This window comes from Danio rerio, chromosome 9, assembly GCF_052040795.2.
Source record: "Danio rerio strain M-AB ecotype USA chromosome 9, GRCz13ab, whole genome shotgun sequence".
Classification (NCBI taxonomy): domain Eukaryota; kingdom Metazoa; phylum Chordata; class Actinopteri; order Cypriniformes; family Danionidae; genus Danio; species Danio rerio.
In genome coordinates, this window is record NC_141029.1 from 36,360,275 (window position 1) to 36,387,032 (window position 26,758).

At 35.4% G+C, this 26,758-nt stretch overlaps 1 protein-coding gene across 7 annotated transcripts; it reads right to left on the reverse strand.

Annotated features, from left to right (window-relative positions):
* Nucleotides 1-996: 996 nt before the first annotated feature.
* Nucleotides 997-26,477, reverse strand: ppp2r3b (protein phosphatase 2, regulatory subunit B'', beta). 7 transcript variants are annotated; one of them, XM_087268142.1, is made up of 14 exons: nt 26,407-26,477; nt 23,821-24,204; nt 14,147-14,332; nt 13,601-13,704; nt 11,380-11,482; nt 10,441-10,515; nt 10,141-10,227; nt 8,197-8,353; nt 7,762-7,810; nt 7,539-7,628; nt 7,118-7,293; nt 4,895-5,013; nt 4,707-4,813; nt 997-1,733 (listed from the first exon to the last, which is right to left on the reverse strand). In XM_087268142.1, exons 2-14 carry the CDS (start codon nt 24,172-24,174, stop codon nt 1,592-1,594), a joined length of 1,749 nt encoding a protein of 582 aa, XP_087124268.1. In that variant the 5' UTR covers nt 24,175-24,204; nt 26,407-26,477; the 3' UTR covers nt 997-1,591. The 7 variants fall into 7 exon arrangements, with proteins under 7 accessions (XP_087124268.1, XP_087124266.1, XP_087124267.1 ...); XM_087268140.1 differs by having other exon boundaries at nt 14,147-14,335; XM_087268141.1 differs by having other exon boundaries at nt 23,821-24,281.
* Between the last annotated feature and the right edge of the window lie 281 nt (nt 26,478-26,758).

Here is a 26,758-nt window from a genome sequence, read left to right on the forward strand (position 1 = left end):
GAAATTATTTCAGATAAAGCCGTGTTTGTCGGATATACTTTATTTTGATGATCCATTTGAGCATTAATAGACTGTCTGCCTAATATCTGTTGATACTGCTCCTTCAACAGACATTTAACTGACTATAAGAAACTTTGCAAGTACAGGTTTACTTACACTAACCATAACAGTCTACTTAATCTAATGAGAATTAGTCGGCATGTAGATGCAATCTAACTTAAATTCAACAAATGGACCATCTAAATAAAGTGTGACCAATTAGTCAAATTTTTCACCAAACTAAATGTAATATAAATCATTTTGAGAGATTTATTCAAAATCAATGGCCCCAACATATTTCGGGTTTTTCATTTTCAATTAGCTTCAGAGAATCCAAAAAGAGCCACATATTGATAAATAATATTATGATAGCTGTTTTAACATGAAGTTATGATTGAGTTACCTGTTGTTACAGTTAGAAAATAGTTTGATAACAAACAGGAAATGTTTATGGGCTAATGACATGATTACATTGATATGGTCTATTAGACTAGTCTCAGTTGTAACAGATATTTGGTATTTTCAAACAATCAGTGCATATATTAAGTGACACAAACAGTATAAAAAAAAGTAAGACATGGAAGATTCTTTCCTTCACTTTCCTCAATTGGTGAAGATTGTTCCTTGCTACTGGCTTGCTTGGTTTGGGACTTGTGGAGCTGCACATTGATGGATTTGCTCTTCAGTGTTTGGACCATCAGCAGTGAAATTTAAACCACACTGACCTGAACTAAACTCTGAAAACTGGACTGACAGTTTCAGTTTACTAGAACTGTTATACTGCTTTGACACAATCTACTTCGAGCGCTATAGAAATCAAGATGACTTGAATTGAAGATACTTTTAGTTTTAGTGCATTGTCTTTTGTTAGCAAACTGAGGGTTTGTCCTGAAGTGATTGTTGCTTTTAAAAAGTGCATTAAAACAGCAAATAACATCCCACAGTGAACGCATGAAATATTTTTGTCTTAATACTTTATTGAACGATAAGACAGTTGAAAAACAAAAGTTCATTATTACAATAAAAGCAACTTTAGGAAGCACTTCTATAGACATGACCCAAACAATATATAAACAAATATACATAAATACATTATAACTTATAAACCTCTCACACAGACACAGTAAAACATCAGAGTCTGATTACTGCATTACTTCATATTAGCGTGACCCTCAAACACAAACACACACACACAGCATGTGGACAAAGCTCCAGGAGAAAGAAGCCATCAAGCTGAAATCATCAATCTTCTGGAATGTCTCACCAGCATTAAAATCTTCAATGTTTAGTGCAGAATCAATATTTCAAGTGTTGTGGTTGGCTTCCAGTGTAGTTGCTGCTACATTTGGTTTTAGAAAGCTGGTTGTGCGCAGACTGACAGAAAACCTGGACCAGCACAATCCGTCTCTGGCTGCTGTTTGCTGTCCGGCATCCAGCGGCCTGTAGGAGTGCATCCGCATCGCTCTTTAGCCTGGGATAGCTGAACCAGGTGTGTGAGAGCAGGATGGGTTCTACACACTACCAGATGATGCTTTATTTATTCGTGTGCTCCTCATTCGAAATCGTCCTCGTATTCATATTCATCCAGATCCAGGTTGCAGTGAGGGCTGGGGATCCCGAACAGATGTCTCTTCTCACTGTGCAGCTCTAATGCACTCGTCACGTGATCCGCCGGGTCTAAAATATTGTCGTACCTGAAACCAAAACGTTTGTTAGTAACAAAATGCAAGAAGAGTTGGGTTCTGGAAGTAAATATCTAAAAGAAAATACATCTTCAATACTTGGCAATACTTTTTGTTGCCATACACTACAACAAATGGCTGCTCCCTCAAATAGTGCACTATTAAAGGGTATAGGGTGATTTCTGATATAGCTCATGCTCATATATATTATTCATTTATTATGACAGGACAGTATGTTGACAGGAAGTGAAGTGGGAGAGAGATGGGTCTGGAAGTCAGGACACCTGTAGCACAGTTGCACTATATGTCAACACACTAGGCTACCGGCACTGGCAGATAAAACTAGTTTGTGGCCAAAAAACAACAGGTAGCTACTAGTAAAATGACCATCTCAGAAGTGGTCAGTTTGACGTAACTCTTATGAATAAATAAGACAACAATTCCAGAACTAACAGGGGGGCAAAAACATACAAGGAAAAGACAAGTGAGCTGCATGCCTTTGACAAAAACACTGACATACTGAAAAGGAACTTGTGCGAGGAAGTAAAACTTTAATCTGACAAGCAAACCGTGGAAGTGTTCGGTTAGCGGGTGAAGCCATGAGGAGCAGAAGTGGAGGAGATGATGGAAGGAAGCTCAGGCCTGCTCCTGTGATGTCTTACCTGTTTCAGCTCTACTCAGATCAGGCAGTGTGTGATGGTTTATGATCAGCACACTGATGTAGTGCAGTGACAATGCAGCAAATGACAAAAGTGGATTGATGTTATTAAAACAGTGCTTCTGCTGATTTCACCAAGTCCAATTTAAGACATTTTAACACCAATATGAACGACCTGTGTACTGTTCATGTTGGACATTTGTATACAACAGTATTATATTTTTGTAATGCATTATTATTTCAGTATAAGTTTCGTTTTCCTGTCGCTATGGGCTCTATGCACAGCTAGAGTTTTAAAGCCAATGCTAAACTTCCGGTGAACGCTTAATGTGACTTTTAATTTTCACAAGGTTGTTTTTACAGCATTGATGTTTTAATGTAATTACAATACGTTCAGTGAAATAGACTTAAGCATTCATTTAGTTTAAGCATAAAACTAATTGAAAGACCGTTGTAACCACTAGCGCCATCAGTAGCTACAGGCTAGCACAGAAATTCCATTGAAAATACTAGGGTAAAATAAACAGTCTTATTTTAAAGATGTGATCCACTTCATTTTGTACATCTAAGAGGCAGTGAAGATTGATGATTTTTAAAGAAATCAGATCTTAAACGTGACAACTTTGTAATGGAAAGACTGGAAGCCCTTGGGCTGCCTGGTTGAAAATTAAAAGTCTGTGTGCATTTAGCTTGTTAGATGCAAATCTTATTGCCAGGACTTTTATTTTGACGCTTATCCGCCAGTTTCACGCTTTAGGAAAAACCAAAGCAACGAACGTGTGAAGCAGAAAGCACATGAAGCGTTTCTGTCACCTTCTAAATCCTGTCGAAAGTATAGGCTGTAAGTTTATCTGAATGTTTAATCATTTCATTTTATATTGTAGTAGAATATGTTTAGTTTAAATGCATGTTAGAAGATGACTGTTATTGCTGATCTGCACTAATGCTTAATACGCTTCAGACTTATCAATGAATCTGCATACATTTTGTATCTTAAAGTGATAACAACTTGTAACATTTATAATGAATCTTTTATATCCCTTTCATTTCATTTATAGTTTTACTCAGTTCAATGGCTATCGAGTTTGATTGTGTAGATTCATTACACGATTAAACGAGCAAGACACTCATATCCTAGCTCTTGAACAGAGTTTGGCTGACTGTTTTTTTTAAAAGGTCTGCTCAGGCTAGTAGTAAGGAGATGCCATCAGCTCCAGTACACAGATTTCATTTATGAATGGTCACGGGTAAACTCTTCACTTCTGATGCATCTCTGGCTCAATTAGGTATCTTTACATGGACATAAAAAAACAGGAAGTGTTTAAAATGATTTAAGATCAACAACACTATTTTAGTGAACTTAAGACTTTAAGGGCTACAATTAAAATTTTGAGAATTTAAAGGTCCCGTGAAGTGCTTTGAAATGTGCATTTTTATTCGATGTTTGGCGTAATTTCAACCGAAACATGAAGAGATAGTGGGACATAGTGTAGCTCTTCCCTTTAAAAAAAACACAAAAAGCAGCCAATAGCATTTTGTTTTATCACTGCTCTGTCAGTGAGTGGGAAGGCTCAAGCGCATCAAATGTGAAGCGTCTTGAAGGGGGAGGGGGATGTCAGATGCTAGAGAGCATTTAATTGGTCAGAGATTTGATGAGAAATTAAAGTATGAGGTGACAAGAATAAAACTGTTGATCTATTTAGGCATAATGACAAGGTGAAAAACAAAATAAGTTGTATATCTTCTAAATGTGGGGCGTAGCAGTGGCGCAGTAGGTAGTGCTGTTGCCTCACAGCAAGAAGGTTGCTGGTTCGAACCTCGGCTCAGTTGGCGTTTCTGTGTGGAGTTTGCATGTTCTCCCTGCGTTTGCGTGGGTTTCCTTCGGGTGCTCTGGTTTCCCCCACAGTCCAAAGACATGCGGTAGGCTAAATTATCTGTAGTGTATAAGTGTGTGTGAGTGAGTGTTTGAAGATGTTTCCCAGAGATGGGTTGCGGCTGGAAGGGCATCTGCTCCGTAAAAACATGCTGGATAAGTTGGCGGTTAATAAAGGGACTAAGCGGACAAGAAAATGAATGAATGAATCTTCTAAATGTATATCGTCACTGTTTTGGTGCGCACTAGCATAAAGATATCCTAAAAAGGAACAATAATGAAACTAACATCTAAAAATCATATTTTAAATTTTTATAGGACGAGGTGAACTCCAGTTAGATGAATTGTAGACGTGCAGTTAAGATGTTGCTTGCAGCAGATGTTCATGTGTGTTGCTGTGCAGAGATAAAGCTGTGGTCTGTGGGCAGGTGAGTCGTGAGAAGTGAAGTCTTACCCATCATGGTATTGCTCATTTGCGGTTTCTTCAGCCACTAAGTTGTCATACTCCTCTGCAGCATATCTCTCCCAGTCCGAAATCTCCTGGCCCACTGCCTCAGCATCCTGCAGAACAACAACACAAGTCAGCATCAAAGTGACCATAACAGCAAATAAAATATGTAATGAAAAAAAGTTATTGATTACCCTTGCAGCCAATAAGGGATCCCTCTGTTCATGGTCTAGATACTTCTCAATGTTGAAGAACGTGTCGAAGAAAATATGGGACATCCTGCACCTCTTTAAGTCCCTGAGTGTGATCTTTCCTGATCAGAACAGAGAAGTTGGTTAAAGAAGCTGCAAGTAATATGCAGTTTTGCTTGTGATAGGATGTGGTTTAACCCCTAAAGTATTCTTCATTTTGCTGTCTGTTTAGCTCAACAGTAGTATACGTCTGCACACAGTCCAATGCAAAGTTCTCTATCTGACAGTGTGCACAAACACAGATGATCAACAGACTGTGTCCTGCATCTCTTTGATATAAAAAAAGTCTTTGCAATATCGGTATGTTTTACATGAATACTCTTCTGACAATGAAACTTGCACCCTTAGTGAAAACACACAAAAAAACGTATACACCCAACACATGCTATCTCGTTTTTTCCCCCAGTGTTGACACTGTGGAGAAAAAAAATAATAATAGAAATAAAAAATTCAAAAACATTGAAACCATTTTGCCAGTTGCATGTCGGTCATAATAAGAAAAACCTGTTATAATTTAATTTAAGTCACAATTAGGAAAGTCCAGGTCCTATCACATGATCCGAGATTGGACCCGATCTCACGGTTTCAGACTCGATTGGAATTAGACGTTACCTCCTGATCAGGACTCGAATGTTACCTCCTGATCAGAACTCGAATATATATGTATATATGCAAAGAGTTAAACCACTTTCTTTATGTCACAGAAACAGCAATGTGTGCAGCATGACATCACTTTGTTGCAGAGACACTATTGGTTAAATGCCAAAGTAGAACACGAAAGCAGCTTGAAGCGGAAAGCTCAAGTATGTCTGCAGTCTGGAGTTATTATAAAGTTGATGACGACAACATTGCCATATCTAACTGTGAGATATGTAAACTTGGGATTGCCTGCTGGATATTTTAAGTTGAGGAGCTATTTGTATTTATATTGGATTTTTTATATTTGCTGTTGCACTAAAGTCCAAAAGTGAAGAATTTAAATGATTTATTACTTGATTGTTCACAGAAGTGCTCTGTTTGTTAACAGAGTTGTTGAATGTTAAAATAAGGTGAATTAAATAAAAACTAAGGAACATCCTAAATCTGCTTCTTTGCTCTTTTTATTTTTTATGTAATATAGAAGTATCGTATCCGGTTTCGGTAGATACTCAAAATCAAATGACTCAGACTCGAGGGCAAAAAAACCTGATTAGGACATCCCTAGTCACAATTCATGCTATTATCTACTGGCTTATTACCAAACTATTATTAAGATAATTACTGCTCATTGGTAGATATAAAGCATGATCAGGGTTTCTGCAGTTTTCATTAAGTCAAAATTAAGCCTTTTTAACACAATTCTAAGACCATTTTAAATGAAATGTTAGACTTATACGGGGTTAATGCAAATTTGCTGATTAGCATTTCATTATGATTAGCGTTATTTCTTAGCCACATTTTTTAATGAGTCAAAACAATAAAACTATATATTATATAGTTGCATACACTTTTTTCCAAAACTTGTTTTAAATTACAAGTTTAAAATTGTTAAATGTATATTTATTATGGAGACAATTACATGAATAATAAAAAATTTATATTTTTGAATTTTGGTCTAAATGTAGAGTAAATAACCCCTATTCAACCTAATGAGTATCTGTTATAAAACCTTAAATTTCCTGCTTATTTATAAATGCTATGTCTATTCCACCTTATTTCAGTAAATAGTTTTTGTATATATAGAAAATCATGTAAAGTGAAATGTTTGCTCTATTACTATCATGAGGAATTTTGTAATTGTTTTTAGTTTTCTCTCCCTGAGTAGAGAATTTAATTTGTACGTCTTGACAATAAAAAAACTTAAATATATATGAAAAAAGGTTTTGTCGGCCCAATTGGGTAGCTTCACAGAGGAAAACTGAAGACCTGTTCAAAATAACTTAAGACCTACAACACAATATTTCAGTGAATTCAAAAATTTCCAAATCAAAATAAGACATTTTAAGGCTTAAGACACCGCGGACACCCTGTATAATGTTACCCAAAATCTAAACCCAACTCTGTATAATTCAAAGACTACTTTAAAATGATGGCAGATGAGCATGAAGAGCCTAAGAGAGCATGCAAATATCTATCAAAAAGATATCAAGTTCAATCTAACACCAACATAATAATTTAAAATAATACCTGGGTTTTCTGGCTTAACCAGATCTAACATCTGGCACAGGCAGTCCTCGAAAGGCAATGGTTCAATGGCCATGGCCTCAAGTTTCTGACACTGTTCCTGGTAAAAGTACTGCAGCTCATACATGGAAAGAACTCCATCTCCATCCAGATCCATACAGCGAAACCAGTACTCTATGCTACACAAGCGACAGCAGCGTTACGACATGTGACTTTATAGAGTTAGAGAGCAAGTGCAAACAAAAAAAAAACTATGTCTGGAATTTAAATTTATTGAGTTTCTTTTCAATTTTTTTTTAATATTACTCAAATTTTAAATAGGTGTATATAGCGACTCAGTATTTAGCAAGGCAACTATACATTTTTGATGAGGACAAAGTAAAAAAAAAAATTCTGAGAAACATTAAAAAGTATTTTGACTGACCTCGTCTCAGTCTTTTTGTCCTCCTCAGATATGAGGAACCACACAAAGTCACCGTAGCTCAGCCTGCCCTCTTTATGAACTGCTCGGCCCCTAAAAATCAGAGTATAATTAATCACAGCACTCATAAACTCCATAAATTGATACATGACATGCAAGCTTTCAAAAACTGGAAAGAAAATGAAAAATTCTTTTTCTGAAATGTCTGAAAAATGAAAGATTGTACCTGGTTACAGCTCCCGAGAATATTCTCTCAATCATTCTGTGGGAAATGGCTGTCAAAGACAACAGACAATTTACATCACAGACATATTCTTAAACATTCCAATAATTTGCAGTCAAAGGTTGCAAATCTTGCATGCTGCACAGTAACAAAATGATTTAATGTCCTTATTTTATCATTTTAAAAGACACAGCCATTATTGACCCTGTCTAAAAGGAGATAAAATGATTAAAGTGCCAGACATGGCGTCATTCTAGAGGAAATTGATGTTAAAATTTGACCGCACTTCATTCAGCTCAGTAAACTCATACTGCTGCAAACAGAAACATATGCAGTCAAGTGCTGCTGGAGAGGACGGAAATTCAACGACACCTCCAGCAATAAAGCAGCCAATCATTAAAGAGCATGTCAAAAGAGTGTGAGCATCTGGACGGTCACCTTGATCATTATGCCGCATTAGGTCTCTCTGGTCAATGTACAGGTCGTGATCTGTATCCAGCTCCCAGAATTTACAGTAGATGACATAGAAATGTTCATAGGAGAAGAACTCTGTCAACTGGTTAATCTCTTCATCCTCTTCAAGAAGTGCCACATTCTGCAGGCAACCATTTTCATCATTACACAACACAAAAGGTAAATCAGCGGTTTTCAATCATCTAGACACCAGAACACCAATAAAAAAAATGTGGTGTTCATTTTCTCCAAGCTGGTTTTAAACCTGTTTGAGTTTCTTTTTTCCCCTGAAAAAATGTTGGAAACCGGTAGAAATTTTTTTCTACTATGGATGGCAATAGCTTAGGATTTCCGACATTCTTCATTATATCATTATATTTTGTATTTACATTCAGACATCCTTAATAATATCAAGATGAACTAAAATAAATTCAAAAAGGTCTGAAACCATTTGAAGTTCATTTATGGCTGTTTCAACCGTCAAAAGTACCAAAAAGTGAAACGTACCGTACCACTTTTTAGTTACCTTTGCAAAGGGTACCTAGCACAAGAAAAGGGTGCCAAAAGACGGAGCTAGACATGTAACTGAATGCTATTGGTTGACAGAGACACGTCACTAGAGTGTAAACAAACCAGGAGAATGAAAACAAAGGAACCACAATTTTTAAATACACAGCGGAGTCATTACATTGTAATACTATATACATATAATAAAGAGCCAAGGTCAACACAAGCTCAAACAAAGCCAAGAACAAAATTCGCCATGTCTTGTTTTTGCTTTACGATACTGTCTAAAAGTGTGAGCGGTTTCACTTTCTCCAGAGAGCTTGCTGCGCGTCTATATTTGAAATAACGAACTTCTTGAGCTCATGATAATAACGTGCTTGTGACTATTGAAGTGCTTCTTATATCCGATCCTATTAGAAACTGACAAACGCAAGAGTAAAACATGAAAAACAAAGGAGAAGCCAGAAAAAAAACAAAGGAGCAAATGATTCTTTCACCAACCTAAAACATAAACAAGCTGCCATCACCTTTTGGACTCTTATGAACGAATGACGGAATTACTCCCTAACAGAGGTTGCATGTGCTGATGAAGATTAAAGATACAGATGAGTGGTTTGCACTGACTGTGGGCTATATGTTGTGTGTTGTTTTTGAACCAAAATAAGAACTAAATGTATGCTGAGAGTAGTTTTTCTGTAATTAGTAACATATCGGAGACTGTAGGGGGCTGTATGTGTTATTTCCCTTATATTTTGCATTTATTTCTTTATTTTATATAATTGCAGACGTTACAGTAGGTTATTCACATCATTGATTTGCAGCTATAATCAATATATGTAGCAAGGTTAGTAATAAAGTTTTATACACAAGTATTTATGGTTAAAAAGCATCCGTTTAGTGAAAAGTGCGTGAACGACTCGTACAGCTTTACTTTGGCATTTCCTTAAGTGAGCATGACGTCCACTAAAACTTTGTTGTACACCACGCCCACGAAGAGTACCACTGGTACCCTTTTAACCGGAACCGCAAGCCTGATAAAGGTGACCCATACCGTACTGTACCACTCAGTGGAAACGGGCCATTATTTTTACTCAATAGCTTGTTTAAAATGTATATTTTTACTATTTTAATTCCCCTAAACTTTTCCACAGACCTTGCAGCACCTAGGGCCACAGTTTGAAATAAGCAGACAGAGTTTAAAATGATTGTATAAAAATCTAATCAGAACTATACATTCTATTTATACTGAAAAGAAAAGACTAGCAGCTTCAAACGGACCTTAATATAACTATAGAGTTAAATTTACTGCCAAAAAATATAAATAAAATAAAACAAAAAAAATTTATTTGGAATTCTAGAAATAAGATAATTACATTTACCTATCAATACTATGACAATGAATAAGAATAGCAAGATACCTACCTGCAGAAAAGTACTTCTTCTGAGTTCTGAACATGTTATTTTTCCAGTCCACGAGCGGTTCACATTGTAAAATATTCTCTGGACAACCTGTTGGCCGATACAACACTGTTTAACATCAGGCTCATTTAAATCATTAACCAAAACTATGCTGGTTTTTTAAAATTAAGCTACATAATATTTTGTGTATACATGCAGTCTGTTCGTGTTATTTAAAGTTTCAGTTAATGGTGCATGTCTATGTTTAATTTACAAAAAGTGTTTCATTCACTAGAAAAATACACAACTGGAAGTATCCCTTACAGTGGTAATGTAGCGTGAATGAAAGTCTGAAGCCTCCTTTAAAAACGCCAGGCCTGTATGGGAATCCACCACATCCTTAAAAAAAAGGCATAAAAATGATTCACACACCAATATAACATCAAAGTCAGCATATAATAACAGACACAGCTTTCAGAATAAAAAACCCAATGTTAAATCCATTTGTGTGCAAAGAGACTCTGGATTAGATTACAGGGAAGCGGCAAAATCATTCTGGTCTGTCTGATTGAAGAGGATAATATGTTGGTACAAGATGTGTGGAAATGTTAAAGGTATTAAACTTCTTAGAACAAAGGGCTGATTTTAAGGCCAAGCTCAGACTTGTATCTTGGTTTTAGCCCGTCTCTCTCTCTCTCTCTCTCTCTCTCTCTCTCTCTGCATACATATGGCCAATGTCTTCAATCTAGTGCTTTCGTCAGCAAAGATTCCGCTCATGCATGTTTCATAGTCAAATATTGGTATATATGCGTAAAAGGCGATAAATTACGACAACTTATTTTGGGGGAGGTGCAGGACTCTTTGACCCTTCCCCATGTGAAATTAAACAATAGAAAAACACATAAATCACGGCTGTAAAGGAGCAGACGGGAACAGGCCAATCTACTCCACTGCAATACTTTTTTCATTCATCAAAACAGTCAAAGCAATTCCTAAAGCTACACAATACAAATTAAAGTGTGGATGCCAGAATACATATCCTCCCACTGTGACCAATGCCTGCCAGAGAATATAAATGACATGTCCGTCACTGAACTCAAAGAATGCACACAATTATTTTTTATAACAGAGTCATATTTGGATTTTTGCATGGACGGAAGGCATATAGTGTAGCAAATATATGTAGCTGAAATAATAGATGCTCAGTGCATTCTGACATATGCGTGTGTCTGTGTTCTCAGTGGTAGGTCCAGCACTCTGTACCTGCAGGAATGGAATAAAGTCTTCTTGTTCCAAATAATTGCAGCCAGGCTTGGCCAGGAGGTGAAGAAATTTGGATGCGTCATCATGACAGGTCTGAAGCACTCTATGGGGAGGAAACAGATGGTTTCAGGCTCCCTCTCAGCCTTTCAAAAAGCAATATAGACTCCAAAACTCTTCACTTCAAATATGTGGCCTCATATTAAATGGAATCTACAAATGAGGCTCCGGAATTCACGCTCGGCAAGTTCGGACATAAAATGACAGAGTTGTGATGATTTAAAACAAGGGTTTTTGACTACAAACTCAGGGACACCCCAACCCAAATGCTCAGTCAACCTAAGGACAACCCCAGGAAGACTAATAATCTCATTAAAAGTATACAAATATTTATATTTGTGCATTTCTAAAAGTGGTCCTTTAATGACAAAGATTTGAAATAAAGGTATAATTTTCTATTGTATTTTTGAAAACTTTTACAAAAAAACTGGGACAGGCAATTAATCGTAACTCAGTTTCGATTTTGAAACATTGAGATAAAATTATATTGCATCATATACCGCCCTCTTTCCAGTTGTACACATTTTTTGCTCTGCAAAGCACAGTTTCACGTGCAAATGACTAAAAGCATGTTCTGTAATGTAATCAGTACGGGATGCGCATTCATTGATGTACATTCGAATCATTCATGTCTTTAAAAGTGTGAAAGAAATTGCATGCTGTTGTGTGTATGCGCTCAGCCTCAGAGACGAGTAGAGCACACACATCTAAAGTCATCTTAATGAGAGCAGTTCAATGGTCAAATACATGCTAATTTGTCAAAACGTATTGTTTAGCGATTATTTTTTATCAACCCTCATTTATGTAATAAACAAATGAGTTGAGAATCAAAAGACAAGTAAAAGTGAAACCATAAATTAGAAGTGCACTGCTCTTAAAGTCACGGCGCGCCATATTCCTGCTGCCGACTGTTTTTATCATTATTAATCAAACAACAAAAGGAAAAAAAAAAAATCACTCACTGCTCTTTACTGAAGGACTTTTGCAGCTACAAATTAAAGTTTTTTTATTACAGTGAAGATGCTTAAAGTACAATTTGTATAATATTTTTCCTTATTTACAGGGGGAAAATAATTGTATATACAGTTGAAGTCAGAATTATTAGCCCTCTTGAATTATTAGCAGACCTTTACATTATCCCCCCAATTTCTGTTTAGAAGATTTTTTTAAACATATGTCTAAACATAATAGATTTAATAACACATTTGTAATAACTGATTTCTTTTATCTTTGCTATGATGGCAGTAAATAATTTGCTACTACATATTTTTCAAGATACAAGCATTCAGCTTAAAGTGACATTTAAAGGCTTAATAAGGCAAGTTAGGGTAATTAGGCATGACTAACATTTTCTTCTGCAGACAATTCAAAATAAATATTGCTTAAGGGGGCTAATATTATTGATCTTGAATTTTTTTTAAAAATATTTAACCCTGCTTTTATTTTAGCCAAAAGAAAACAAATAAGACTTTCTCTAGAATTAATTCAATATACTTATAGAATTACATACTATGGAATTCAAAAAAATTTCTTGATCTGTAAAACATCTTTTGGCAAATATTCATAAAATGGACTCACAGGAGGGCAAATCATTTTGACTTCAACTGTATATTGTTTTGAATAATTGTGAATACAATAATGACTAAAATAACCATGATTATGATTTTTCCCATAATCGAGCAGCCCTAATAAAGACAACAGGATTGTCAAACATCTCTCCATTCGCACAGATCCACAAAAATGATGTATTATGCATGTCAGGCCAGATGTTGGTGACATCATTTTTGAAAAAAAAAAAAAAAAAAAAAAAAAAAAAAAACTGTGCAGTTCTATACTCCACCATTGTTATTTTGTTTGTCAAGTACTCAGGCATGTCTACAGATACAATGGGCATCTGATGGATGAGGTTTTAACATTATTTTCTGGTTCACAAAACTGTTGTGAAAATCAACAGGCAAAATATTTCAGATTTTACTTTATCAGTAAAAAACAGCATTGTGTAAATCCCCCCCACCCCACTTGAAAATCCAAAACACTGAATGAACAGTGCATGATTGTATAAAATAACCACACAATCGCACACACAAGTTCACTTCACTTCAGCTCTTGATGAAATGAACGCAAACACTAATGTGAGAGCACAGTAAGAAAACTATTGTCTTACTTTCTCCACATTGCCACAAACTTGTGAACAGACACATATCCCCTCCTGTCTCCTCCAGCAGCATGAAACAATGGAGCTTTCCAATAGAATGGGCAATCGCAGGCCTGCAAGCAGACAAAAGTGTTAATATAGTTCAAAATCCATACTTAAGTGCAAATCAAGCTATAAGGTTTTGAGGTCTGAAAGTTAGAGAAGGGTTCAGAAATAAAATGTAACACTAGAACCATTCTCCCGTAAACACGCAATTCAGCACAATCAGTGCTTCAACATTATAACTACATCTTTCACATGTGCTGTAGGAACTATAAATGGGGCTAATTAGCAAAGATTATGTTTAGAAATCATTTTGTTTAAACTTCTGATTCCCATCATTTACCTTGACGGGTTCTACACAGGATAAGTAATTTGACATATAAACAGTGGTGATACTTTTCCACTGACTTCAAGAAAAGTACAACCCTCAGACTTGTAAACAGTTAGAAGTTAGTTACACAAATGAACAATTTGCAGAATGGGTAAAAGTGACACGTTACAAACCACACTTACCTTGGCGACCAGCCCCATGTCTTTAATAGTGACTCTTTCATCAGGAAATTGAGAAAATATTTTTTCAATCTTGGAAATGAGATTGTCTATGTTGATGTTGGCCTGAGGCTGTCCTCGAGGGAAGTAGAACTTTGGAATGCTTTCACTTAAGGCTGGTGTAACGGGCTCCTCTTTCTTGGCCTGCGCCTGCTGAAACAGACAGAAATAATAACTATTAGCCACAAGACTCGTCGCAGGAGAGATGCAAGTCTCTGCTGAAAATTACAGCTCAATCAGCATTTCACAGTGATGGCTTAAGTTGTGATGTCAGTGTGCATAAAACACAATTTGAACAAGTCTGGCAGATACACACCCTCTCAACATACCTTCTCAAAGAATTATGAGCCATCTCAATGTTTTTTTTTAACAAATCTAAAATGTAAAGTTTTTATTTATTGGTATTAGGGATAAAAACCTTTTACACCAGTTCACAGATAAAGGCCTAGTACTTAATTGATTTTTTTTAGCAAACAAACAAGCATGTCTATTGACTAGGTCTGAAGTGCAAAAAAAGGAAAACCAGTGCAAACCTGTTGTGGTTGTGTAAAAGGCATCATTTTCTGAAAGGAATCTTTTTTTAAGAGTTGCACAACTTGAGAAAGATTGCACATTTAGACTTTTATAAATAACTTTTGTGAATAGATTAATATAGTAGGGTAAACGACATTGGAAGATATACTATTGGAATATTTCTAAACTCTTGAGTCAAGACAGACTTAAAAATAAAATTAAATTAATCAAAAACAGAGATTATAATAACAAGAGGAACAACAATCAGAGATAAACGTTGATGTTGGCTTGACAAAGCCTTGCCTGAAGGGATGAAAAACTGTAAAAAGCCTTAAAGGTAATCAAACATGCAGAATGATTGTGTAGAGTTGGGTGGACCTAGTTAGAACACAACAGAAGTTAATTTTTGGGTGTAAAATGGGGATATTGTAGGAAAACTACCCAAATGTCCATAATAACATGACATCTCAAATGACAAAATGTCCTTCATGCATAAATGTTTTGTGAACATTTGTGGTAAAATCTCTTGTTTCTGATTTTCCAAAGGCTCAGCTTCCCACAGTAACTTAAACCTCAACTATGTGAGTGTCAGGCTGCAGCTGTGAAGATCTTGACCCCCTAGAACTTCCATAAAGAAAAAAAACTCCATCAAAGCCATCTCTCTAAAATGAGCAACATTACACCGAACCAAACCCATTTAGACTTTCTGTATTAGACAATCACATGAACATACAGGCTTCAGCCCATTGGGCCTTCTGTGTACAGCCAATTCACCCTGAGAAACATAAAAATGTTTTGTATGACAATATAATGAATTAAGGGGCAGTATTTGGTTACTGGGAGATGGAAGCAAGCATATTCCTAACCTTCAAGCCTTTATTTTGGAGGGAAAACAAAGGACCACATATCAGTTTTAATGCTATGACTTCAGTCTTATCACGGTTGAACTTTCAATTTACAAAAGTCTGATATATCTGATATATATATATTTTTTTTTAAATCCTCATGTCATGCTGTATAGAACACAGGTCAATGCCCACTTTTTTAGCTGCCTTTGTTCTCAGCATATTTTATAAATCTTAAAAACGTGAAGACATCATATAATATTTAAACCCATTCATTTCATGACGAAAAAATAAGCATTTAGAAAATAATGTGCAGTCATGAAGTATACCTTTTATTATTTAAATAATAAAATAAACACATTGTAATAAGCCTAAGTAAACAACACATTCCCTACCTGTGTATATGCCTGAAAAAAACATACAACTTTACAAGCAAATGTCTTTACTTTTTGCTCCAGTGTCTTGCTATAGATTAGCCATTACACCACCTCATACAGCACTAAGGATGGATGTGAAGAAGTAAATCACTGCTGCTTATCAATAAATGCTGTATGAATCTTTAGCCAACAAACAAAGCTTCTGCTTTAAAATAGGCTAACTTAAAAGAACCCTACATGGAAGTTTGGAAGCTTAGCACACTTGTAAAGCCTCCCTCTGATATGGCATGCAGAGGATTCTGCTTAGTGTAACCCACTGTGAGAGATGAATACATTTAATCTTGCCTTCTCCAGTCAGTGTCTGCCATGTCTATAAAAGGGAAAGACCATCATCAACTCCAGCACAGAGCCTTCTGCTCAACCCTAACCATTTGGATGCTCTCAAAAGCACCAATAATCCTTAAGACTCTCAGTTATTTATGAAAAGGACAGTTCTGCTCAATATCACAGCTACAATCACACATATATACTGCATGCTAAATCAGGTTACATTCCACTAAGGTATACAACAGGAATAAGCGAACAAGAGCAGTGTGACGGTATCACACAGAACATACAAGACAACCTGCCTGTCCTTGCTGGAAGGCTTTGAGCCTCTTCTTAAAGCGAGAGGGTAGCACAAAGTCACAGCCACGCGCCAGCAGTGCCAGCTCCTTCCTCAGGTCAGGGTCCTGCCGTAAAGATATTTCCTTCATTCTCATGCTGCTGTCTGCTAATGGAGCCAGTGTGGCAGAGAGTACGCACTCTGGGGTCAGGATAATCGCACACAGTGACTGTCCCGCCACAGGACACTCCTCTGTCTGCCTTTATCAGAGCGTCAGCTCTCTTAATGGTGAACTGCAGCTGCTCCTCTCAGCCGTGCAGTAGCCGGAATCACAGTCCTGCCTGTTGCTCCATACATCCAATAGTGGCTGGCAGAGGTCACACAGTCCTATCCTGAAAAGTCACTGGGGAGATAGGACGAGGGTGTTTGTGTTGAGTTGGAGGGGTGACAGTCGAAGGGGGTGTGGATCTGCCCTTTTCAGTGTGCATTCCACGGCTCTCATAGAGGTTACGTAAAGACACAAACTGTTCACTTAGAACCCTGCGATTCTGTATTCAGAAGATGCAGCATTGAAATAGAATGCAACATTATGAATGACCAGCATACTTTCATGTCTAGACAGCAAACTAAATGCGTTCATTTCTTCATTTACTATCAGATTGCTTACTGTACCCTCACAAAAACAAATTTTAAACACAAACAATGGAAGTTAATGAGCATTAACATTGTTTGAAAAGGTGTCAAAATTAATTGATATTTGTTCAGTAATAAATCACATCTTGAAATGAGAGAGCATGAGAGCAGATTAAGATGTTCAAATTACTTAAGTTGACAACTGCACAATTCACTGCTTGTCATTTCGTTGGAACAGACTTTTACTGACACTAAAGTAGAACCCAAGACCCCCTATTTCATTGGTAGGGAGGAAATTGAGGCATAGCTATGCTCCATCTCTGCCTCACTCAGGACCCTTTGACCTGGTGGTGTGTCCATGAGATAACGTTTCCTCTCTTCTCTGTTACAGCGATACTTGTGGATCAAGGCATATTACTGTCTGCAGAGCGAGTTTTCTTCACTACGCCTATCTACATTTACTCATTAAGCAGACACTTATCCAAAGCAACTTACAAGTAAAAAAAGATAAAAGAAGCACTTCAAATCATCAGAGAGTTGAAGTATACACACACTATGACTAGTTGCTTTACTTCTGACTATACATCAATTGAATTGAACTGGGTTAATTTGGAAACAGACCAAGATCCCGCTTTACAGAGATCTACGCCCATTTGTACACCAAGGTTCAGAGGGCAGTGCTCACACTTATGCAAATGAAATCACTAACTTTACAGAAAAAACAAAACATTTTAAAATATAAATGTTACTGTATAACATTACATAATGCAACATCTACTTTTTTACCAATTCAAAAAGCTCATTTGTTTAGATAAATAATAATAATAATAATAACAAAATAATACAAAATTGCATTATGCAATTGGTCAAAAATAGTCAGTCATCATTTATGCTACCCACAATCCCACTACTAATAAATGTAGAGCTGTGCAATTAATTGAAATTCCAGTTTCGATTTTGACTTCTATCAATTTATGAAAACAAAAAAAAAATATTAATTGAGATAAAACAATTATTACATCATATACCACCCCCTTTCCAGTTGTACAAATTTGTTTCTCTGCAAAGCTCAGTTTCACGTAAAAATGACTAAAAGCATGAAGTGTAATATAACATTTGCAGCATGGTATGCAAAGAATTTATTGATGTACATTCAAATTATTCGTGTTTTTAAAAAACGTGAAAGAGATTGCATGCTGTTGTGTGTATGCGCTCAGCCTCAGAGACGAGCAGAGCAAACACATCTTTTATTTGCAATTAGACAAGTCATTGTATAACAGTAGTTTCTTCTGCAGACAATAAAAAATATATTGCTTAAGGGGCTAATAATATTAATATCAAAATATTTAAACCAGCTTTTATGCTAGCCAAAATAATAAAAATTTACTTTCTAGAAGAAAAAATATAAGTAATACTGCGAACATCATTTGGGAATTATTTGAAAACGGAAAAAAAGGAACTAAAAAAAAACTTCACAGGAGGGCTTATAATTTTGATTTGTATAACTGTATATCGTTTTGAACAATCGTAATTACAATTATGATCAAAATAATCAAGATTATGATTTTTACAATAATCGAGTAGCCCTAAGTGAACTAATAATGCAGTTTAATTTAAATCATGGAATTTAATTTGGACTAGCCCATGTGATCTCCATTGATGAAATAGCACTCAATTAACACACAAAGAGGATGTGCTTTACATGTCACAGGAACTTCGTGTATACAGATATAATTTAGCATATATAAGCTAAATGCAGGTTTATTGTTAAAAAAATGTTGAATTAAATTAATGTTAGCCAACAACAGCACCACAATCAATTTGTATTCTTTACAGTAGAACTGCACCAAAAAAAAAAAGTGTAAATTGGCCCTCTTTGAAATGTGGGGAAAAAAAATAAATCTGCACATGCATTACTGCCTATGTTTTGTTTGTTTTGCTTTCCAAGGCTACAGCTACCAGCCATTCTGTGGCTTATTATAGATGACAAGTCTTAGTTAGCAGCACAGTGTGGAAGTACTGAATTCAAAGAATGATGGCTGAAGCAGTTGAGGACTATTAAAAGACCCAACATGCTCTGTTTGGGCAACCCCAAGATACAAATGTATCTTCAGTCCTTTAACAAACATCCGCTCCCAGACTGACTGCAATTACATCAATTCCCTCTAACTGTGTTGATCCAAAGAAACTCAGCCTCTGAGGCTGGGCGTTGTGCATCTAAAAAATCCCTTTCTTATGCCCATTATTGTTCTGAAAACTAATTGGATTAATAAAAGCAGACTTTAGTGACAAGAGATCTGCCATAAAAGTGAATGCATATTCACCGAAGGCTTGGAGCCAGAGCATCTAACAAACAAAGTGGTGCAAAAACAAAGCCCTGCCTGGCTTAAATAAGTATTTTTAGATGCCAGATCATAGGGTCCACATTCTTCCACTCATTCCAGCAGAAACAGTTCCTGTTGCCATCCAACGGCAGGATACTGTACACATTTGATAAGACCAATTTTATCATTAACTGATTTTGCTTTCTTTACTCATCACTCTGTTAGAAATATGGAAAAAAAACACACACAAAGGGTTAAACCTGTAAATATTTTTTGTCTATTGGACCAATTGGAAAGGTTTCTCCTAACAGTACTTTCCCCAACATTTGGCTCAGTGTGTATGTCATACGTAAAACAACTCTCTACTGTCAGAGTAAGCTGGTACTAACAGAACGAGAAAAAGATCTGCCTGAACAAGAGGTGGCAGCTGTCCGTGTCGACAGTGCCAATTTCCAAACAAAGCTCTGTGTCCAGTCAGTAGAGCCAAGCGGTTGAAGAGAGGATGACCAGCAAAGCAAAAGTGGGGAATGCTAACAAACATGCTACAATTCAAGTGCTGCAGGGGAGAAAAATATAAACAATGTTTAGACAGGATGCTATAACTATAACTTATATTGTAAACTATCAAAATGTCGAACTGTAGTTCCAAAAAAAAAATAAATAAATAAAAATAAATAAATTTATATATATATATATATATATATATATATATATATATATATATATATATATATATATATATATATATATATATATATATATATATATATGAAGAGTTTAGATGCAAAAACCTCTAAATGACGTCTGAAATTTTCCTCTAAAATGAGCATTTTTATCAGGTTCCCGTGTGTATGTTTAGTAATATAATTTTTATGGCAAAGAATAATACATTTTCCTGGTCTTTAAAGTGAAATATCTCAACATAAACAAAAGGAGGCTGAGGAAAAAATGGCATTTTCAATGAAAATTTCTGAACTCTTCATATTTAAATCAAAATCAATGAGGCTGCATACCATCCAATGAAGGAGAACCAAAACAAGACACAAAATTCTCAACTTCCAATACAAAGCTTGATTAAGCCAAACACTTTTGCTAAAACTGATTTTTGATTATCTACACTTAAAACAGTAGGGATAGCAGATTAGCAGTAGAATAGCATTTTGTGTCAAAAACAGAAACAGCAATGAGCACAATTTAAATAAACACAAATGTCATGAGAATATCCTTTTCACTTTCGCACTTTACAATTAAAATATTTCCAATTAGCTCATATTATTCCAGGCAATGTTTTAATGACCTCTCACCTTGCAACTGGGTGTCAGGCATGACAGACACTAAATTATTCTGACCATTAACAGCATCTGACTGAGTTTACGCATACTGTATTACACCATGGACAAATATGTAAACTGCCTCTGAAGTGTACGCCAAATTCCCAGTAGTTAATTCCTGCACTGTGGAACCAAGGCTATCTTTACCGGTGTCCTGTGTCAGAGTTGGAACAGTTGTTCCGATGAGCATCAGCATGACGTTAATTGAATTTTTAACTAATACTTTAGAGAATGCATTTGTATTCAGGAATTCCTTTAGGCTCTTAAAATAAAACACGCAGGATCAAAATCCCTATAATACATTGTGACAAGTTGTGGGCGCCTGTTGATTGTACCATGCCAGAAAACATAAAATACCCAACAGTTGTTTCCATCAGCACATAGGATTACCAAAGCATCTGAGAATAACTGGACATAGAAATCAAAGCCTCCTCACATCTGCATAGCGTTTTACAATAAAGAATCACACTGGTCAGATAATGTGTCTTACTTGTGATGTATATTCCCTACAAACAGATGTTGTTGCTAAAAAGCAACTATTTTTGTCATCTGTTAAGCAAATTAAAATTCGCCATTTCAGCTTTCAATTTTCCTTATTTTCCCTTTAAAAAATTAGGTATGTAAATAAAATGCACATACCTGGAGTAACATAATAAGACTTTAGGACCAACTAGGAAAATGTAAAACATGCTTGTTATGCTTTGTCCATATTATGTTTTACAGCAGAAGCTAATTTTATTTCTGGAAATGGAAATGATTTAATTAAAGATCTTTCTTCCTAATCCAATTTACGGGCCCTGAAACATCAGCAGTGAAGTCCACCAGCATCACTGGACAGTACATGATGACAGAGTCATTACCATTGCAGGGATTGACAGCATAGAGGTTCGCACACCTCTGGCCAGGGTTGAACACATGAACAGGATTTCTTTATGCAAAAGACATGCAGAGTTCACAGAGCTCATCTGACCAGAGCAGGAGCCCTATACTTGCTCTGACCAAAAGCTGCAAAAGCCATTCAGCATCCTCTTGTGGCTAAATTAGGAAAAAGTTCTTTACCCTCTGTGGTAGGGCGCACGATATATTTAAAAAACCTGACATTGCCTTATTTTGTTTTGCTGCGATATATATTTTGATATGACTACATTGCCATTTGATGATTTAAATAGCTATATTTGGAAAGATTTTATTAATTTAGATTGACTGGCGTGATCAAGTCTTTTTCTACGTAGAGCATCTGCATAAAATTTTATAAATTACAAGCAAAAATAAAAAGGTTTTCTGGGGAGTGTAACCATGTTCAAGTACATAAATTGAACAATCAAACAAAATAACAAGATCATCAGTCTCTGTGTTAATCATTTACTATTAAAATAATATTTGAAAATATCTTTAACTTTTAATCTTTAATACACATCTTATCCTGCGATGTGACTATTGCAGATACATGCATTGCGATATCAATTCTCAAAAGATGTATTGTTCAGCCCTACTCTGTGGTAAAGTGGCTGTTAATAAAATAGAGTGTGGGAACATCACAGATGACAAAAGTTCCAACTATTTCACCAGAATGAGCTAATATTTTTACAGTTAATTATAAACATTCGTCGCTTTCTTGCTAAGAAAGTTAAGAGTTCATCTGCAAAACATAACTCCAAAAATTATGAAAATGAATAAAATTTTTAAAACGGAGAAATGAAGGGTTCACGCTTGTTTATTTAAGTTTACACTGTTTATGTAAACTTTAATAAATTTGAATAGAAATACTTTGCCGTTTTTGCAAATGAACTTCACATTAAAATAAAAACAACATTAAAATACATATACTTTAAGTTCAGCTAGCATCTTTTTATTAACATTAACTTCATGTACTAAAATCCAACTAAATTCTAAAAACTATACAGACTAGAGGTGTAGAAAATAGGCATTTTCTTAATGATACATAATGCTGCTGAATCTGCATTGATGCTAAATAATAGATATTTTAAACATATCATATATTATTAATTGACTGTAAAGAAAAGCACTTTTAAAGTACATTTAACTACATTATGCATGTATATTAATATACATTTATCTCCAATATTAACACTGAAAATCTAAAAGGCATAACTACTAAATACAGTTACAATATGTCAGATCTGTGCATTAGGTTTTAATTGCACTAACCTGCTTCCATCTGTCATTAACGTTAATTAACCCAATTAAACAGAGGAATCATTAATCTTGACTTAACATTATTTACAGCTTCAATAATAATACAATTTTTCTGTAGTTAATACACTAAAAACTAAACAGTATTGTAACATTTGCTTATTCAATTTGTATAATGTTTGTTAAATTTATCTGTTAAATAGTAATATGATTTTATATTAGTTAAAATAATAATTTCATTTACATATATTATAACTTATTTGCCCTTTTTCATATGGATATGAATATTTTTCATAATTTAACATTAAGTTATAATTGAATTGCCTCTAGTTACAGTTATGAAATCATTTGATAACAAGCGGGAAATGTTTATGGGCCAATGACATGACCACATGGTCTATAATAGTTGTTACTTTTATGATAATAATTACTATTAATATAAAATTAATAATCTAAAAAACACTGTCAAGCAAGGAAGATCTGCTTTTGAAATTCTAAAAACTAATAAAGATGACAGTATCACAAAATTACTAACATTATCTAAAATTAAAATAATAAATAAAAACTTCCAAACCATTGATATAAAACCAAACAAGTATGTAAGCTATACTAAAACAGTTTCTACATGAATACATGCTTGACAATGTATGCTTCACAACATGAAATGCTAACATAGGAAATTGAGTAATGTTTCTATGTATACGAAGAACTGATGGAGTATAACTGATGGATAGAGCCATCGCCACATATGAATAAAGTAGAACGCACATTTCTTTAGACTGACACAGCAGTCTGCAAAGTGACAAAACCAGGGTCATGCTGTATTGTGAAGCGAATGTGGAGCATAAAGGCTTTACCTTTTTAGTGCTGACAGAGCGTCGCAGGGCCCTCGCATTCACTCCTGCCCTGTTATTGCTGCCAGTCGCAGATGGCAGCGTGGCCGAAGGAGGACTGCACGGGGCACCAAGGGCCGCACTCATCCTCTCCGTTGCATTAATCTTTGATGCTATATTGTTATTGTTGTTTTCAGTGAACATCAAAGTGCTTGTGCCCTTGAATTCACCATGGCTTAGATCTATTTCTTCTCCACTCTTGATTTTGTTGAGGTAGTCTTTTAGCATCGCCTGAGTACTCGGCTCACTCAACCAAAAGAGGAAGAGCTCGTCGACCTTCATTTTCAGGACAGGTTGAAGTGTTTGTGGTGATGCCATTTCTGGTTTTCTTCATGCAGACAAGATTTTCTCCAAAAAAAAAAAAAAAAAAAAATTAAATAAAAAAATAAATAAAAGTCAAATAAATAAATAAAGATGAAAAATACCTGAAAAAGAAAGCAGAAAGCACTATAAAACTATGTACCGGTTAAAAATCCTCATATTCATTCAGCCATAACTTGTGAGACAATACAATTATCACTATGTTACTTTGAATATTTGCTCTGACATTGCATGCAAGTATGACTTCAAAACAACATTGACTGTGAACAATGCTGTATTTTGATAGTTCATTGGCTGCTAATATGATTTCCCTATTGAGAATAGAAAAGAAGACGTTTCTGAGATCATATCATTCAGTAGGAAGTTTCAATGTGCGAATATAAAACCAATTTTACCCTAGTAAACCATGTTGCAAAATTCACAACCTATTTAAAGTGCATAAAAAACATGTAAACGACAAATGCTTTGTTCATGCATATCAATTTGTGTAGTAGTTTATATTTGTAACAAACTGAACAAATACTCAATGCAACCAAATCTAAAGAAAATGGTATGTGTTTGACGGGCAAAAATAAAATGTAAACAAAAAATGTTAAGGAAAACAATTTAAACAAACTGAATACATTTGGGTGTCACAGTGGCGCAGTGAATAGCACAAACGCCTCACAGCACGAAGGTCGCTGGTTTGAGCCCCGGCTGGGTCAGTTGGCATTTCAATGTGGAGTTTGCATGTTCTCCCTGTGTTGGTGTGTGTTTCCTCCGGGTGCTCTGGTTTTCCCCACAAGTCCAAAGACACTAAATGGTGAATTGGGTAAGCTAAAATTGTCCGTAGTGCATGTGTGTGATTCTCAGTCATAAGTTGCAGCTAGACAGGCATCCGCTGCGTAAAACATATGCTGGATAAATTGGTGGTTCATTCCACTGTGGTGAGCCCTGATTAATAAAGGGGCTAAGCCAAAAAGAAAATGAATGAATGAAACTGAATACATTTAACAAATGAATATACAGTACAACAACAATAAAAAAATCTTTATACAATTTATTTTCCATGTGTGTAAAATGGGTAAAAATATAGACAGCTGTTTGATTATGATCTCACACAACTAAGCAACATATATCACTGTGTCCTAACAAAATAGCAATGCAATGTTAATTAATTCCCTGCCAAAACGTTACGATCATGTTTAATGATAGTAACGTTACTTAAAGGGTTTTAACTAGGGTAAAATTGGCTTTATATTTGCACATTCAGACTTTCTTCTTAATGATATAATCTCAGAAAAGTATTATTTGCATATAAGCAGCCAATGACAATTAAAGAACAACATTGATATCGCAGTCTCATAACAAGAAAACAATTAAAACTTATAAAACATGTGTTTTATTTAATATACTACATTAATTTGTATTATTTTTTTCATGTGCCCTCATTTATTTATTTAGTTTTTGTTTCTTTTTCTTCCTCATTGTCTTTCTTTTGCTTTACCTTTATTATATTTCTTTAAAAGTGTCGCATTTCTCCTGTTGCAGTTTGTATTGTTTGTTATACATCTAACTGTTTGCATTTCTACCTGTTGTAGTTGCCTGCTATTGCAATAATAAAAAAGTACATCATTGCTCACAGTCAGACAGTGCTAATGTTGTTTTCAAGTCATACTTGCATGCGATTTAAGACTGAATATTCAAAGTATGGAAAACAAGATATGTCGTCTCACAAATAATGACTGAACGAATGTGAGAATCTGAAACCAACTTTATACCAGTAACTTAAAGTGTTTAACTTGCCGTTGGCTTCAAATGTCACAAACAACAACCTTTAAACTCCGTGAAAGCAAGATGTGCTTTTATTGAATTCTATTATAAGTCACTTAAAGTACTAGTATCTGAACCAACTATGCTATTGTAAACTAACGTTACGGTTTATAAACATCCCACCGCGGATGGCGAAAGTGGAGAACACACCAAATTATCCCAATTCAAGTTCACCTTATTTAACTCACAATTTCACACACGTTAAGCGTTTAGGCAGAACCCCAAGTTAGCTGAAACACGAGAGAAATAAACTGGTTTGTTGCTGTTGCTAGCAGACTAACACGGAGCATATACTCTCACTGCTAACGGACAAACTATTACATAAACACCGCCAGCATTTCGTAACATAGATAAAGAAACGTACAGTCAGCCGGTAAACACGACAAAGTAAACGGTAACTGGTTTGCATTACTCTACCTGCAGTTATAAAGAAGATTTTTGTTTGTTTTTGTTCATTCCAATAGGGGTACACTTTGAACCAAACTCTCGTCTCCTCAGGTAACCGGGAAAAGTTTATATCGCGAGAGTGGCGAACACACGCGAAAGACTCGTTCATTAAAAGCGGTTCTTTTAAAGAATCGATTCGCAAAAGGAATTGCATTTCACTTGATTACAGAGTCGAATTATCCGATTCATTGTCTGAAGTGAACGTTTTGACTCCGAACGAAACATTGCATAAACAGGTTTTTGTTTAAAGGTGTAAAATATTCTACTAGTAGTTATAGAAAAAAATTACTCAGCAGTATTAATTAATATATATATATATTTT

What these genes read in the sequence shown, in the direction of transcription:
- ppp2r3b (XM_087268140.1), bottom strand. Translation starts at nt 24,174, where the DNA reads ATGGCATCACCACAAACACTTCAACCTGTCCTGAAAATGAAGGTCGAC. An exon ending in GCTCTGTCAGCACTAAAAAG is followed by an intron (nt 14,336 to 23,820) that starts GTAAAGCCTTTA and finishes TGTCTGTTTCAG; the next exon opens with CAGGCGCAGGCCAAGAAAGA. An exon ending in ATCCCTTATTGGCTGCAAGG is followed by an intron (nt 4,814 to 4,894) that starts GTAATCAATAAC and finishes GTTGTTCTGCAG; the next exon opens with GATGCTGAGGCAGTGGGCCA.